The sequence below is a fragment of the Sorex araneus genome, chromosome X, assembly GCF_027595985.1.
Source record: "Sorex araneus isolate mSorAra2 chromosome X, mSorAra2.pri, whole genome shotgun sequence".
Taxonomy (NCBI): Eukaryota; Metazoa; Chordata; class Mammalia; order Eulipotyphla; family Soricidae; genus Sorex; species Sorex araneus.
Genome location: NC_073313.1, coordinates 264,248,256 through 264,264,268, shown reverse-complemented (window position 1 = coordinate 264,264,268; position 16,013 = coordinate 264,248,256). Strand labels below are relative to the sequence as shown.

General features: G+C 42.6%; 2 protein-coding genes across 2 annotated transcripts in view; one reads left to right on the top strand and one right to left on the bottom strand.

The window, feature by feature from the left end:
• The window catches only part of PSMD1 (proteasome 26S subunit, non-ATPase 1), an 85,009-nt gene that overhangs the window by 36,690 nt on the left and 32,306 nt on the right, over positions 1 to 16,013 (bottom strand). The gene's annotated exons all lie outside the window — the stretch shown is intronic.
• HTR2B (5-hydroxytryptamine receptor 2B) lies at positions 161 to 14,792 on the top strand. Its single transcript, XM_004610809.2, has 3 exons — positions 161 to 578; positions 10,181 to 10,381; positions 13,903 to 14,792. Exons 1-3 carry the CDS (start codon positions 230 to 232, stop codon positions 14,790 to 14,792), a joined length of 1,440 nt encoding a protein of 479 aa, XP_004610866.2. The 5' UTR covers positions 161 to 229.

Below are 16,013 nucleotides of genomic sequence, written 5' to 3'. Positions count from 1 at the left end.
GCCTTCCGAAATCTGAGCCTCTGCAGAATGCTAAATACTTGGGCACTACCTACAGACACGGACAAAGTCATTTTGGAGAATTTGATTTTTTCCTCTAAAAGGAAGAACTCAACATGGGCTTTGAATGTGTGTCAAAAGTACAATGCCTTAAAAAAAGCAGATGACCAGTTTAGCTTCTGACCATGCTGGCCATTTTATGGAACTCGATCAAATCACTGAAAAGTAGTGAATGGTTTTCTCTTACAGAATGTCTGAACAGAAACAAATTCCTGAGCGTATTCTGCAGAGCTCATTTGATCAGTTATTCCCTTCTAACTGGTCCGGATTACAGACAGAAGTGCCACCAGGTGAAATGAAAGAGACTGGCGAGGAACATGGGAATAAACCCCGCTGGGCAGTTCTCTTGATATTCATGGTGATAATACCGACAATTGGTGGAAACATCCTTGTCATTCTGGCTGTTTCACTGGAGAAAAAGCTGCAGAATGCCACCAATTATTTTCTCATGTCTCTGGCAGTGGCTGACTTGCTGGTTGGATTGTTTGTGATGCCGATTGCCCTCATGACAATAATGTTTGGTAAGTATTTCACCTAAGTACTCTTTGTTCCTACCCTCAAACCACAAAATTATTATTTGTGGACTGGGCACTCATTTAATTTTTACAGACGGACTATTTACAGATGATACAGTATATAAGCAGCCCCTCTTTCTTTAAATTATTATTCTCTGTGCTTGATAATTTTAAAAAGCAAAAATTAATTTCCTAGAAATAACTATACTCTCCTCAGCCATCAAATAAAATTATGAAAATAGCCATCTAAAAAATAGCAATATTCAGATTCGGCACATCCCCTAAAAATTACAGTGAAGAACTGTCTTGTACTTTCACTTTTTCTACTGTTCATGCTTATTTTCTTGATAAGATAAAGTAAGACTGATAAAACAACACTTCTGTGAGAATTGTGCGCTGGGTTAAATATGAATAATAAAATATTTGAATTATTAACTTGCAACTAAGAACACTAAAACCCAAATTTAAAATAGGGATTATTCTAAGAAGTCTTATTGTATCTTTAATAGTTTGTGTACTTAAGACACATCAGTCACATTAAGAAACATGAAGGGAAAGGGTCTGGCTCAAAGTGTCCCAAAGATAATCCCTTTGGGTTGGAGACAGTGCAGCAGGTAAGCGCTCGCCTTCTTTGCTCTGTACCCAGGTTTGATCTCTGGCAGTCCAAAAGGTCCTCTGAGCACTGCCAGTCGTAATTCCTGAGTACAGAGCCACAAAAGCCTCATTAAGCATGGCTGGTGTGACCCAAAGACTAAAGAGAGAGAATCCCTGTTTAATTTTTATTATTTCTGGCCATCTATGTTCTTGGCACATTTAAGAGAAAACAGACTTCTAGTTTGATAGAATACAACAAAACCTAGGTGACTGCAGTAATAAAAAAAAGTAATGCTAGTAAAATGATGTAAGTGTGGTTTCTGATTCATACATATAACCTCTAGTTACAGAATCAGGATATACACAAACAATTCTGTTGATGAATTATTATGAGGGCGCACAGAAATAGCAGTTAAGAATGCATATAACTTATTTCAATATTGGTTTAAAATGATATTCCATTAACTGCTAAGAAAAGTGATGATGTTTCCTGGAAGCATGTTTATATGGTAAGATAAAAATATTTTAATTACAGAAGCAGTATTTTTAACTAAATGCATAATAAAAAGCTTTAAAAAATGCCATTTGAACTGTTAAAAGGTTAAATTTTTGTGGTTATAGAAAAATAAGGTGAAGTATTCAGTCCTCAAAAAAAAAAAAAAATCAGATGGTGAAGGCTAAAACTCCCCATTCTGCACAATTTACCCAGGCTTTATTTTAGCTCTGGCTGTACAAGCAGTAATGAATAAGGTTCTATTGCTTAAATCAGACTATTGACAAGTATTGTTTATACATAACCCCTCTCATTTATAAACCTGTAATTTTTTGAATACTTGAATACTACACAGAACTGTGGGAAATAAGATATTTTACTACAAAGAAGAATGTAAACAACCTTCGTAATGAATTAAGTTTAAAAGGAATCAGGCATGCGTACATGGTGAACATCTTACAAGCATCTGATCCAAGCTCTTATCTCCATCCACATAATAGTAGCTTAAAACATAAGATCACACTCTTGTTTGGGTTTGCTTTTGGGCCACACACGGTGGTGCTCAGGGCTTACCGCTGGATCTGTGATCAGGAATCACTCCAGGTGGGCCTGGGGGACCAAAGGGGGTACTGGAGATCAAACCCAGGTCAGCCGAGTGCCAAGTGCCAACCTGCTGTACTACCAATCTGGCCCCCAAATCACACTCTTTAAACCACACTTTGCTATGGATACAGAAAATGACAGAGTGCTCACCTCATACTATCATAAAACTTAGTTGGTATATTAAATAAATGAGAACGATTTATGTAGAAGCAAAGTTCAACTTTAAAATACATAATTCCATAAATACAGAATATTATAAGCAAAATACTATGGCAGGTACTGAATGAGCTGACAAAATAAAGCACGTATATTCCCACAGGGAGTGGAAAATTTCCAGCTGCCGAAAACCAAGTTAAAAATTTAAATTCAGGGGCTGGAGCAATAGCACAGCGGGTACGGCGTTTGCCTTGCACACGGCCGACCCAGGTTCGAATCCCAGCATCCCATATGGTCCCCCGAGCACCGCCAGGAGTAATTTCTGAGTGCACGAGCCAGGAGTAAACCCTGTGCATCGCCGGGTGTGACCCAAAAACCGAAAAAAAAAAAAAAAAAAATAAATAAATAAATAAATTCAGAGGCCCAAGATGAATCTTTTAGCAAAACAGAAAACCTGAAAATTGTGGAGCATCAATTTCCTTTATAATTATGATATAGTCTAACTGCATTTTATTTCCTAGATGATAATTTTAGGGGGGGCCACACCCAGCAGTGCTCAGGGCTGGCTCTGGACTCTCCTTGAAGGGCTCGGGGAACCAGATGGGTGCAAGGCAAAGCCCAAGCCTTTGTACTACCACTCTGGTCGCTGGATGATAGTTTTATAATCATGTTCTTGACCCCGAAATAAAATCTTTCGTAGTTCCAAACACTTTAATGAAAGTAATTATGGTAAATAAGCTGTGTAGAGGGGCTACTCAGGGGGCCATATGCAGTCCTGGGGGTCCAAGTGGGGCTGACCTCAGGCAAAGCCTTAGCCCCTGGACTGTCTCTCCAGAGCCAGGTTAATATGCTTAAAAAGAATAATAATAAAAAAGAAATAACCTATGAACTTAACCACTATTGAAAACATTATTGCTTGGGGCTGGAGCAATAGCACCGCGGATAGGGAGTTTGCCTTGCACGCAGCCGACCTGGTTTTGATTCCCAGCATCCCAATGGTCCCCAAGTACCGCCAAGAGTGATTCCTGAGTGCATGAGCCAGGAGTAACCCCTAGTGCATCGCCGGGTGTGCCCCCCTGCCTCCACAAAAAAAGCAATATATACATATTGCATTAATATTAATTCAGTATTCAAAAAAGGACTTCGCTGATGTTGGAGCCACCCCTGGCAGTACTTGGGGCATACTCCTGGTGGGGCTTGGGGAATACTGGGTGCTACAGATGGAACCCGGGTCAGTGGTGGGCAGCAATGCCCGAGCACTGTACTATCACCCCAACCCCTAAAAAAATTTCTTACTTTATGACCAAGTATATGAGTAATAGCTGCTGACCTCTCACCTTTATGCATCAGAAACTCTAGACACGGGAAGCGGTCCTCACACACTGTAATTCTGGGGACATAGTTTTTCACAACTGATACATATTAAGAGTTTCTAAGTTACATGTTTGTTTTTTGTTTTTTCTGGGGGGGGAAGGGCACAACTGGCAGTGCTCAGGGGACCAGATGTGGTGCCTGGGATTGAACGCGGGTCGGCTGTGTGCAAGGCAAATGTCCTGCCTGCTGTACTAATGCCCCAGTTCCAAGTTAAGCATTTTCAGGAACTTTCAAAAGCAGGAGTCGGGCTGGAGACAGCTATAGGGCAGCGTACAGAGCCAGGCTCCATCTCCAGCACAGCGCGGCCCCTAAGGACAGCGCTGGGAACCACAGAACCAGCGGGTGTGACCCCAAAGCCACACTAGATATGTAAATAAAAACTGAAACATGTAAATAAGAAGCTGGGGTAGAATGTGTTTGGGGGCCAGAGCTGGCAGCGGCGCTCCTGAGCTGCTTCTGAAGAATAAATAGCACCTGGGTCCCCCCCGGCACTGCCGGGACCCACGGACAGACACCAGGCCTCTGACAGCCAAGGATGTGCTGGAGTCCCTGAGCATCTTCCCGGCCAGCGAAAGCCCATTTTATGTATTTTTGTCTCTATATTATAGAGATACTTTTCAGGACTTCTGAAGTGTACACAGATAGCTTTAATTTTATTTTGGGGGTGTCTACGAGTCACACCTGGTACTGCTAGATAACTGCCTCTGTACTCAGGGGTCATGCCTGTGGATTCCACGCAGTGCCCAGGATTAAAGCAGGGTCAGCTATATGCAAGGCAGGAGCCGTAATCTCTGTACAATTACCCTGGCCCCAAACAAGTTATTGGTATAGTTTTGTCAGTAAACAAAAAATTATTAACTGAGTGATGGGACTTATCTCAATACAATAGGAAATTTGAATAAAATCCACACAGAAACCTCACAATACCTTATTAGAATCTAATAAAATTAAGTTCTCCAAAAAAAGGGAAGTGCGGGGAAATGCAAAATGTGACTCTTACATGAGGAATAGTTTATAAAATGATTAATGTATTCTGTGAATCTCTAGTCCACCACGACTATGACTGGCATAACCAGTCGAATGAGTCGTGTTACGCCGTGCGAACTGCCGTTTACTGAGCCGGACCCCACACATGAAGCACACGTGCCAGCCCTCCCGCCACCTTCTCCCTTTGCCATTCAGACTTTTTTACTGTCTGGCCTAGATTTCTAAATCCATCACATAGACAGCTTTAACACTAGGCTCAAAAAGGTCTCCACTGCAAACAGTTGAATAGGATGCAAAGAAATGAGTTTATCAAAAACTAGGATATATCACAGTTTAAGAAGTCCTTGGGGTGGGGGGGAGGGCAGAGCGACAGTACAGCACGCAGGACATTTGCCTTGCACGTGGTCGATCCCTGGCCTGGCACCCCACATGGTCCTCTAAATCCCATCAGGAGTGACCCTTGAACTCTGTAGAGCCAGGAGTAAGCCCTGAGCACCACTTCCCCAGCTCCTGCCTCAAAAAGGTTCTCTGAATTTTTCCTTTTCATTAAATGATTAAAATTGTAACGGAGAAAAACAACATTTAATGATCCACTAGTCATATTTACAACCGAGTCCTTTTTCTTTTAGGATTTTGGCCACACCTGGCAGTGCTCAGGGCTTACTCCTAGATCTGAGCTCAGGGTTCACTCCTGGTGGGACGAGGGCTCAGAGGGGTGCCAGGCATGGAACCGGTATTGGCTCCACGCGAGCAATTGCTCACCCCACTGTACAGTCACTCTGGCCCCTCTAATCCAAGGTTTAAGCCTTGTCTCAGAGATGGAGACATGTGCTAAAACTGCATGTGTGTTAGAGGGTGTACTGGTTTGCCTGTGGCCTAGGAGAGTCACTTCCCCCCACAGTACTACCTGAACCACAGCCCCAGTTCCACCAGGAGACTATTTCTGAATGATGTGTTAGTAAAAGAACCTTTATGAACTTTTCAAAAGAGATTAATCTAGTTAGGTATCTAAGCAAGCTTTTAAAAATGTTTGTGTTTTAAAAATATTTCCACTAATACATGCATGTATTTGTGTGTGGTGTGTGTGTAGTTTTTTGGGCCACACCTGGCGATGCTCTGGGGGCTATATAAAGGATGCCGGGGACTGAACTCGGGTCAGTTGTGTACCAGGCGAGCGCCTTCCCGCTGTGCTGTCGCTCTGGCACTGTAGTCCACTTTAAAGATGTTACGGGGGGCTGGAGAGATAGCACAGCGGGTAGGGCGTTTGCCTTGCACGCGGCCGACCCGGGTTCAAGTCCCAGCATCCCATATGGTCCCCTGAGCACGGCCAGGGTGATTCCTGAGTGCAGAGCCAGGAGTATCCCCTGTGCATCGCCAGGTGTGACCCAAAAAGCAAAAAAAAAAAAAAAAAAAAAAGATGTTACGGAAGAAGGAAGGAAGCCTATGAGTCTTGCAGTACTAAAGACAAATGTTTATCTACAAGACTAAGTCTTTTTTTTTTTTTAAGTAAACAGGTTTTATTTAGAGGTTTCTGAGGGAAGGAGGAAGGGATAAGCGGGAGAGAGAATAGTAAGAATAACGCGCTCAAGAGAGAACGCGGGCTTCTCCGAGGGCGGACAGAGCTCTACACACATCCGAGCACTAGGCAGGAAAGCGTGAAAGTACACATCTCAAGAGGGGAGATGCAGGCGACACATGTGCTCGGCCACGTGGGAACAAGCAGCACATGGGCTCAGGCAGCATATGTGCCTACAAGACTAAGTCTTTAAGACTTTATCCCTGCAAGATTTAATTACTGTCTTTTAAAATCCCAACTGTGACCAACAGCTCTGGCTGTAGCTCCAGGCCTGAGTCCTAATCCAGAATTGCGGAACAGCTGTAAAAGAACCCTCAATTTCAGTTTTCATGTTCAAACAATTCTGTTTCACTCTAGACTCTTATTAGGTCATGTCCCAAGGCCCTTTTCCATTGATAGAAAATATATGAATATACTGGTGACCGGGGAAGATAGTAGATTAGATTCTTTCCTTCTAAACATATTTTTCTGTAACACTTTGTTTTGGAAAGTCTCCCTTAAATTCCTTTCAATGAGGCACCCTGAGAATCTACCTATACCAAAAAACTGAGATGTGTCTTCTAATACTCAGGACAAAAACCTTTCCCAGAAGTCTTCTGAAGCAGTATTTTTCAAATGTAAATTTGCATATAAATCACCAGGGATCTAGTTAAAACTGTAATTTTATTCAGTAAGATCTAGGATGAAGCTCAAGAGAATACTTTTGTCCTAACAAGTTCCCAAATGATATAGATCCTTGCTGAAATGAAGAACACACTTTAAGAAACGTTAGAAAAAAGTTTCAATTAACATTTTACTTTTCACACATAATTTCCCCTCCTACACCCAAAGAACTATTTATACCTGAATTTACTCATCTGCAAAATCAGTGATATAATCTCTCAGGTCCCTTTCAGTTCAATGACTATAATTTATTATCTCCACTCCTTGTCCTCGCTTCCAATTTATGAAGGAAAGAAAGAGTCCTATTAGAGTAACAAAAAACACAAATTACCTTAATTTTGGTTTTGGGCCACACTCAGCGAGTCAGGACTTATTCCTGCTCTGACTGTGCTCAAGGACCGCTCCCGGCGGTGCGAGGGCACTGTAAGGAGTGCTGGGATCATGCCCGTTCGTTCAACCCCAGCTGGGACTAGCTCTCCGCCCCAAATAGGGATCACATTTAAAATAAGTTGCTGAAAAAAGAATCATATACAAAGCAACCATTTGTCCATTAAAAACAAAAAGTCATGCCTATTTTGTTATTTTGGTCTTAATAAGAAATACCTTAATATTTCTAGTAAGATTCTCTGGCCCAGAGAGACAGCACTGGGGAAAGGTGCCTGACACAGAGCCCACTGTGGGTCGACCCTGGCAGGGAATATGGTGCCCCCAGCACCCCCAGGACCGGCCCCTGACTGGAGCCAGGAGTAGGCCTGGTGTGATCCAAAAACAAAAGAAAAACAAAACCAAAACAATGTCCCGTACCAATTCTGAGAAGGGAAGGCACCGAAAAAAATTGATTTGTCATTTTTCTGTGATGCCCAAATATTTTTCACCAAAATCCTACCTGACCTTAGAAAATCATATGTAAATATATTATATTTAATAAATCATATTAAAATATTCAAGTTTTGGCCTTTTAGGGTCTGGGATGGTAATGTATCTCCACCCCCAGGCTATATTTTAAAAGTTTACAACAAAAGAATCTCAGTACTCAAAATCCTGAGATAATTTTTTCCTCAATGATCTCAATCATTTCCCTTCAATTACCCCAATCATTACCTGTCACAGACAGACAGATACACTCTGGGTGGTGGGATAATAAGGAAAGGTCCTATTTTTATAGTAGGCATGTAACAACAACAAAGAATCTAGACACTTTCTGATGTGTGGCGTTAGTTCTTCTATACAGGAGCATAGTATATATTCTGTTCTTACCAGTCCTAAATGTGTGTGTGTATAAAATGAATTCCAATTGAAATTTTCTAGGGCTAGCTAAAAAATAAGATTTTAGTTACTCTGAAACTACAAACATACATGTAACAGGCATACGTAAATTATGCCTGTTATTAAAATCTATATACGGAGGGTTATCCAAGTAAACTTATGAGAAATTAAATTGAATAGCCAATCTCTGAAAACCAAAGCAATTTTAAACAAGAGGGAGAGGGGAAAGGACCAGCATACACCCCAATGCTTAGCATGGCGCTAGGGGACCGAGAGGGGCTAAGGACAGAACCTGGGGCTCCCCTGTGTCCTCCAGCCCTCTAAGCTGTCTCCCTGCAGGGAATTACTATTCTGAAGTGCTGATGATTATAAGGTACACAGTAAGTACCTTTTTGTAAGCGTTTATACTACTGTTTAACTCTTACATATGTGTGAAAGGTCATACCCAGCAGTTACTCCTGGCTCTGCACTCAGGAACCCCTCCCGGTGGTACTCAGGGGATCATATGGGATGCCTGGAATCAAACACGGGTCGGCCGTCTGCAAGGCAAGTACCCTATCCACTGTACTATCACTCTGGCCCCTGATAATTTGTTTTTATTTTTTTGGCTTTCTGGGTCACAACTGGCGATGCTCAGGGGTCACTTCTGGCAGTGCTGGGGGACCATATGGGATACCGGGGATCAAACCTAGTCAGCCACAAACTCACTGTACTATTGCTCTGACCCCCAACAATTTATTTATTTATTTTCTTTGCTTTTTGGGTCACACCCAGCGATGCTCAGGGGTTACTCCTGGCTTTGCACTCAGGAATTACTCCTGGCAGTGCTTGGGGGACCATATGGGATGCCGGGGATCGAACCCGGGTCGGTCGCGTGCAAGGCAAACGCCCTACCTGCTGTGCTATCGCTCCGGCCCCCCCAACAATTTATTTTTTAAACCAAAAATCTACGTTGTTTATTGCCTCCCCAGTACTTGGGAGTAAACTAGTGAAACAGGAAAGGACAATAACCTTGTTTCCTGCAGGATGATAACTGAAGCCATGAACTTTGCTCACTATATCAAGATTCAATTCTGTGAAAAAAAGAAAACTTGAATTGGGCTCACAGGGACGGAAAGGCATTCACCAAGTCCCCGGTTCTAACCTCCACTGAACCAAACGACACTGCCCACCCCGAACACTAACCGGGGGTGGCCTTGGTGGCCCTCAGCAGCATCGCTGGAGCAAGTGTAACCAGGGTGGCCCCTATCTTCAGAGCACTGCAGGGGAATCCCCTACTGACAAGAGGAAAACAGGGAACTTCAAGTTATCATTTCACCAAACCCGCGTAACAAAGACTATGCTGCCAGTTGCTGCTGGAAAAAAGCTAAAATCCCAGAGACAGTTGTTCTTATATTCATTTAGCTACATTACCTTGATTCTTCTGTAAGGTCAAGGTCAAAGGTTTTCTTTTTACGTAACAAGGTTAAGTTTTAACGATTACAAAAAAAAAAAAAGAAAGAAAAAGAAAAGAAAAACAAAACCAAATCCCAAGGTAAAAATTAAGCTGCTCAAAATTGCTGGAATAGAGGCTGTAATTTTTCACAAGACAGAATTCAAAATGCTTTTAATAGGTATGCCTGAGAGGTAATAATGGGGGTAAGGGGCTGGTATCTGCTCTACGCAGCAAACCCTGTTTTGATCCCTGGCACTGCTGGGTGTGGCTCACCCAAAGGTAAGTACATAAATATACTTAATATTACTGGCTCCATTATCTGAAGCTCAATGTTGCAGGGGTCAAACTGTAACATTTCAGATGAAAATTTTAAAAAGTTAAGAAAAAACCCAAAACCCAAACCAAACCCCTGCATACTGAAGGTTGCCATTTTGAAGAATGTTTGTTTTTCTTTCTTTCAGAAGTGATGTGGCCCCTCCCATTTGTTCTATGCCCCGCCTGGTTATTTCTTGATGTTCTTTTTTCTACTGCATCCATCATGCATCTCTGTGCCATTTCGGTGGATCGATTCATAGCCATCAAAAAGCCAATCCAGGCTAATCAATGTAACTCACGAGCTAAAGCACTCATCAAGATTACAGTGGTGTGGTTAATTTCAATAGGTATGTGGCAAAAATTAGGGTTGGGTGCAATATATAGTCTTTTGTTCCATTTGGTAGCAAAATGCTGTCTGGTTGGCAATGAAACAGCAGGAGACGTCATGCAATTCACTAACCAGCCAACACAAGCAACTATGTCATTAAACTCATGACGAAGTTTCTGATCATGCTCTCAGCAAAAAGTGTGCAAAGGCAGTCGAGTTCATATTGTAAGAAAGAACCCTATGTTGTGTAACAAGATGTATTGCGTGCTTTGGTCATGGGGAAGAAGGAGGGGTGGTCCCAGGAGTTAAACCCAGGGCCTCACACATGTAAGGTGGAGAGACACTCCACAGCCCTGTTTTAATTTGACATGCAGGCGGTCAAAACCTGCAGTTTTGTTGTTGTTGGGCCGATCCTGCCTCTGCCCAGGCATCGTGGCTGTGGGTTCGTGGTGCCCTGTAGGGAGTGACACTCAGCTGGCAGCACCCCACGCAAGCTCCCCACCAGCAGTACCATCTCGTTGGCGCCTGGAAAAGTCTTATTTGCCAACAGAGCACAAAGGGATACATAAAACGCAGAATCCCAAATACAACTGAAGTAACAACAACAACAACAAACTAAAAAATACTTTAAAAATAACATTAGCACTGTAGCACTGTCATGTCGTTGCTCATCGGTTTGCTTGAGCGGGCACCAGTAACGTCTCCATTGTGAGACTTGTTGTTACTGTCTTTGGCATATAGAATATGCCACGGGGAGCTTGCCAGGCTCTGCTGTGCAGGTGGGATACTCTTGGTAGCTTGCTAGGCTCTCCGAGAGGGACGGAGGAATTGAACCCGGGTCGGCCAGACAAACGCCCTACCCGCTGTGCTATCACTCCAGTCCAAAAAATAACATTTGCTGACAAAAAATAGGAAAGAGAGAAAAAAGGAAACCCGAACATTTGATACCATGCAGGTATCAAAGACTGTAAATTCATCTTGGAAGCCAAACTGTATACACTAAACAAGTGTCTGCGTAGGTGTTTTGAAAAGGAAACAGGGAAAAGGAGGTACTGGGCTTCTTGGTGACACCTCGCAGCTCAGGGGCTGGCGCCCCTGCTCTGTCCTGAGGCGCAACAGTGGTCACAGGCAGCCCTGTTGTGAAATGTTGTGTTTTGTTCTGGGGCCACACCCAGGGTGCTCAGGGCTTATTCCTGGCTCTGCACTCAGGGATCATGCCTGGAAGGCTTGGGGGATCGTATGTGATGCCCTGTCAGCCACGTGCAGGGCAAGCGTCCTACCGGCTGTACCATCACTCCGCTCCCTAAAACTTTTTTTTTTTTGCTTTTTGGGTCACACCCGGCGATGCACAGGGGTCACTCCTGGCTCATGCACTCAGGAATCACCCCTGGCGGTGCTCAGGGGACCATATGGGATGCTGGGATTCGAACCCGGGTTGGCCGCGTGCAAGGCAAACGCCCTACCCGCTGTGCTATCACTCCAGCCCCTCCCTAAAACTTTTTAATCAGAAGTTTTGAGATTAAAAAATAATGATTTGAAACAGTCCATAGAAGGAAATTGTTTCTTTCAAACCAATTTTTGCTCTAGTACCCATCTCTGCATCCACAGATAACTACAATAAAAATACTCAGCGTGAGGTATAGCATAAATTGTAGAAAACCTTTATGTCAAAATATTCTCAGTTACTATTATCAAGAATAGTTTTGACCAGCAGTCACTCTCTCATTAAAATAGAAGAAAAATTAAGGGAGATACGTATGTTAAAAGGAAAGGAAGGGCAATATATGGCATTTTTAGTCAGAAGAAAATCTAACAAAAAAGTAAGACGCTGAAATAGGTCATTTCATTATGTTACTGAATACTACCAGGCTCAATTCCATCTTGAAACGTTTCAGAACTTTACTTAAGATGGCTTCTAAGTGGCCCATGGATGACTTCAGGAGGCATGATTACACTTAGGTTCATGGAATTTAAGACTAAGGTATTAAAAGAGTCACGAATGGAAAGCAGCTCTGAGGAGTGACGGCAGTGGGGTGGTAGGAGGAAGTTAAAGCAGGTGCCGAAACCACCGAGGACACAGATAAATGTCCTGGGGTTAGTCAGTGAACTGAGTGGAGAAAATAGTAGTGTAAAAAGATTAAATGGACCTAACAGTGTTTTTTTTTTTTTAAAGAAAAATTCATGCACTCCTTGGAATTAACAGCACAAAGCAGGGGTCAGCTGATGTGTTCTGTAAAACGGCAAGGTCGTTTAAAAAACATACATAATAAATATTATGACCTTTCAGGTTCTTGCCAAATGGCTCTTGTCAGGACAACTCAATTCTGAAGTAACAGAATAAAAACGAACCAGAAAATAAAAATTAATGAGTGAGTATGTCTATTGATTGACAAAAAGAAGTCAGGTCAGATCGGGCTGACCCTCAGGCTTCTTGCTGCCCCCTAGTGTCGAACAACTGTAAGACATCCCTCAGGTTTGATGGTAAGCCCCTGAAGAAGTACTCTCCAGTACCCATTCCAAAGGGGGTGAGGGGCTGGAGTGTGGTGAGGGTAGGGTGCTGCCTGCACATGGTCGACCAGGTGTTCAATTCCCTGAATCCCACATGATCGCCTGAGCACCGCCAGGAGTAATTCCTGAGTACACAGCTAGGAGTAACCCCAAAGCATCGCCAAGCGTGATTCCCCAAAACAAAATCCAAGAAAAGGAAAGGGGCTGAGGAAAACATTCTTGACAAGAGCTCTTTCTGGTAGCTACTAAAGAAAGATGATGAAGTATTTTTAGATTAATAAAATACAAGGATTCTAAATATCAATTAATTTAGGCTTAGTTTAAAAATAGCTGTTATTCAAAGGGAAAAGGTTCAGGCTAATCCTGCTGACCTAATAACATAGCTGCTTCATAAGCAAGATCAAATTTAAATACCTACTTCCTAGTATTTAAAGTATTAGAAAATAGGACAAGGTACATTTCTTTCCTATCTATTAGAGGAAATTATTTTTTAAAACAACAACAATGAGAAGCCAGAGCTACATCCGGCAATGTATGCCCACACCCTTATTAAAAAAAAAATTAAAACAAAGACTGATTCCTTAGGGTCTCACCACACCAAGTCAGAAAGATAAAAGATAAAATTTTCTTCTAAATAAAGCAGTGCAAAGTCCAAAGGAGACAAAATGAACATCTATTTAGAGATATTATTAGAATATACTCTTTAGAAATTTAATGTGGAATATATCAACAAACAAAACTATCACAAGGAATGAAGAATTTAAAAAAGACACTTATTTCATGGACATACTACGGTTTTAGGGAAGCTTTAACTATAAAGTTGGAATCGCTAACCAGTCTTTGCTTAAAACAGCAAGTTTGGGGCTAGAGAGATAATACAGCAGGTTGCACGCGGCTGACTTGGGTTTGATCCCTGGTACTCGGTACACACACACACACACACACACACACACACACACACACACACACACACGAGAAAAAGAAAGAGTCCCAGATCCTAACATCAATCTATTGTGTTTCCTCTTCTTTTAGGCATTGCTACTCCAGTCCCTATTATCGGGATAGAGAAGAATGCGGAAAACCCAAATAACATCACTTGTAGGATGACAAAGGACCGTTTTGGCCATTTCATGCTCTTCGGCTCACTGGCCTCCTTCTTTGCCCCTCTGGCGATCATGATCGTCACCTACGTTCTAACTATCCGTGCTTTACGGAAGAAAGCTTACTTGGTGAAAAACAAACCACCTCAACGCCTAACGTGGTCCACGGTGTCCACAGTTTTTCAAAAGGAAGAAAAATCCTGCGCGTCACCTGAAAAGGTGGCTATTCTGGATGGTTCTGGCAAAAACAGAACTCTGCCCAATTCAAGTGACAAAACCCTTATGCGGAGAATGTCGACAGCTGGAAGAAAGTCGGCGCAGACCCTTTCCAATGAACAAAGAGCATCGAAGGTTCTAGGGATTGTGTTTTCCCTCTTCTTGCTGATGTGGTGTCCTTTTTTCATTACAAATGTAACGTCAGCTGTGTGTGATTCCTGTAACCAGACAACTCTCGATATGCTTCTGGAAATCTTTGTGTGGATAGGCTATGTTTCCTCGGGAGTGAATCCTCTGGTCTACACCCTCTTCAACAAGACATTTCGGGATGCATTTGGCCGGTACATCACCTGCAATTACCAGGCTACAAAATCGGCAAGAACTCTCCGCAAAGGCTCCAGCAATGCCTACTTCCAGAGCTCCCTAGCGGAGAACTCCATTCTCATGGCACAGGGCATGAGGAATGGGCTCAGTCCTGCCAGGTACCAGAGCCCAGTCAGGCTCCAAAATTCAAAAGTTCAGTCTTCATCAATCGTTCTACTAGACACACTTCTCCTAACTGAAAATGAAGGTGACAAAACCGAAGATCAAGCCAGTTACGTATAACTGACGGCGTAATTTTCATCTAATACAAAGACTATGATAATGGATATGCACACAAATGTGTCAAGGATAATGTAAGGAACTTAAAGCATGTACCAAATGATTTATTTAGGAATTATGTATTAAGATTTTCAAGTTTTATTATTCCATCACTGTCATCCTGTCACTCATCGATTTGCTCAAGCAGGTGCCAGTAACGTCTCCAGTGTAGCCCAATGGCATACTGGGGCTCTTTCAGGATCAGGGGAATGAGGACCGTCGCTGCTACTGTTTTTGGCATATCGAGTACGCCATGGGTAGTTTGCCAGGCTCTGCCATGCGGGCAGGACACTCTCGGTAGCTTGCCGGGCTCTCCAAGAGGGACGGAGGCTTTTAGGGTGGCCTCTAGTCGCCTTTACAGGTGTTCCCAATCTACCGAATGTAAGCTTTTGGCATGTTGTAACGACCTACACACACGTTTGATACAGGGCAACCAAACGGAATTTTCTGTTTAACACTACAAAATCAAGGTAATATAAAAGCTCTTCACTGATTCCCTACTTATCTAATTTGCATGCACCACTCACACCTACCCTTCCCAAAATAAATACATCTCTTTTGTGGAATAATAATTATTTTAGGGGACTGGAGCGATAGCAAAGCGGGTAGGGCGTTTGCCTTGCACGCGGCCGACGCAGGTTCGATTCCCAGCATCCCATATGATTCCCTGAGCACCGCTAGGAGTTAATTCCTGAGCGCATGAGCCAGGAGTAACCCCTGTGCATTGTTGGGTGTGATCCAAAAAGTGGAAAAAAAATTATTTTATTTTAAATATATATTTTGCTTGTACTCTTTGCGTATAATTTTTTACATGTAACCTGTTAGCTGCACTGCAACATAAATACTGAAAACCATCAGCTATCTTACCTATTTCTGCTTATGATACTAATTCAAAATTGTTATATGCTGGTGCCCTCTAGTATACTTTTGAAATATGGTCAATAATCTTACTGTATAAAATATTACAAAAATTTTTTCCTTGAAGCACTTTTGTGTGTGATTCAGCAGGTCAACAGGTCGTTGAAAATCTGGCCTAGAGTGGGCCACAAGACTGACACGTTCTCCTTAATGAGCTCTGAAAATTATTATTCCATAAAAAAGTCATAGCACAGCTGATGAATTTTGGGGTCAGAGCGACGGGATAGTGGGTAAGGTGTTGGTCCTGACTCAGGTCCAATCCCCGGT

Excerpts from the sequence above, each read along its gene's own strand:
- HTR2B (XM_004610809.2), top strand. The coding sequence starts at position 230 with ATGGTTTTCTCTTACAGAATGTCTGAACAGAAACAAATTCCTGAGCGT. Across the intron at positions 579-10,180 it reads CCTCATGACAATAATGTTTG|AAGTGATGTGGCCCCTCCCA; the intron begins GTAAGTATTTCA and ends TCTTTCTTTCAG. Across the intron at positions 10,382-13,902 it reads GGTGTGGTTAATTTCAATAG|GCATTGCTACTCCAGTCCCT; the intron begins GTATGTGGCAAA and ends CTCTTCTTTTAG.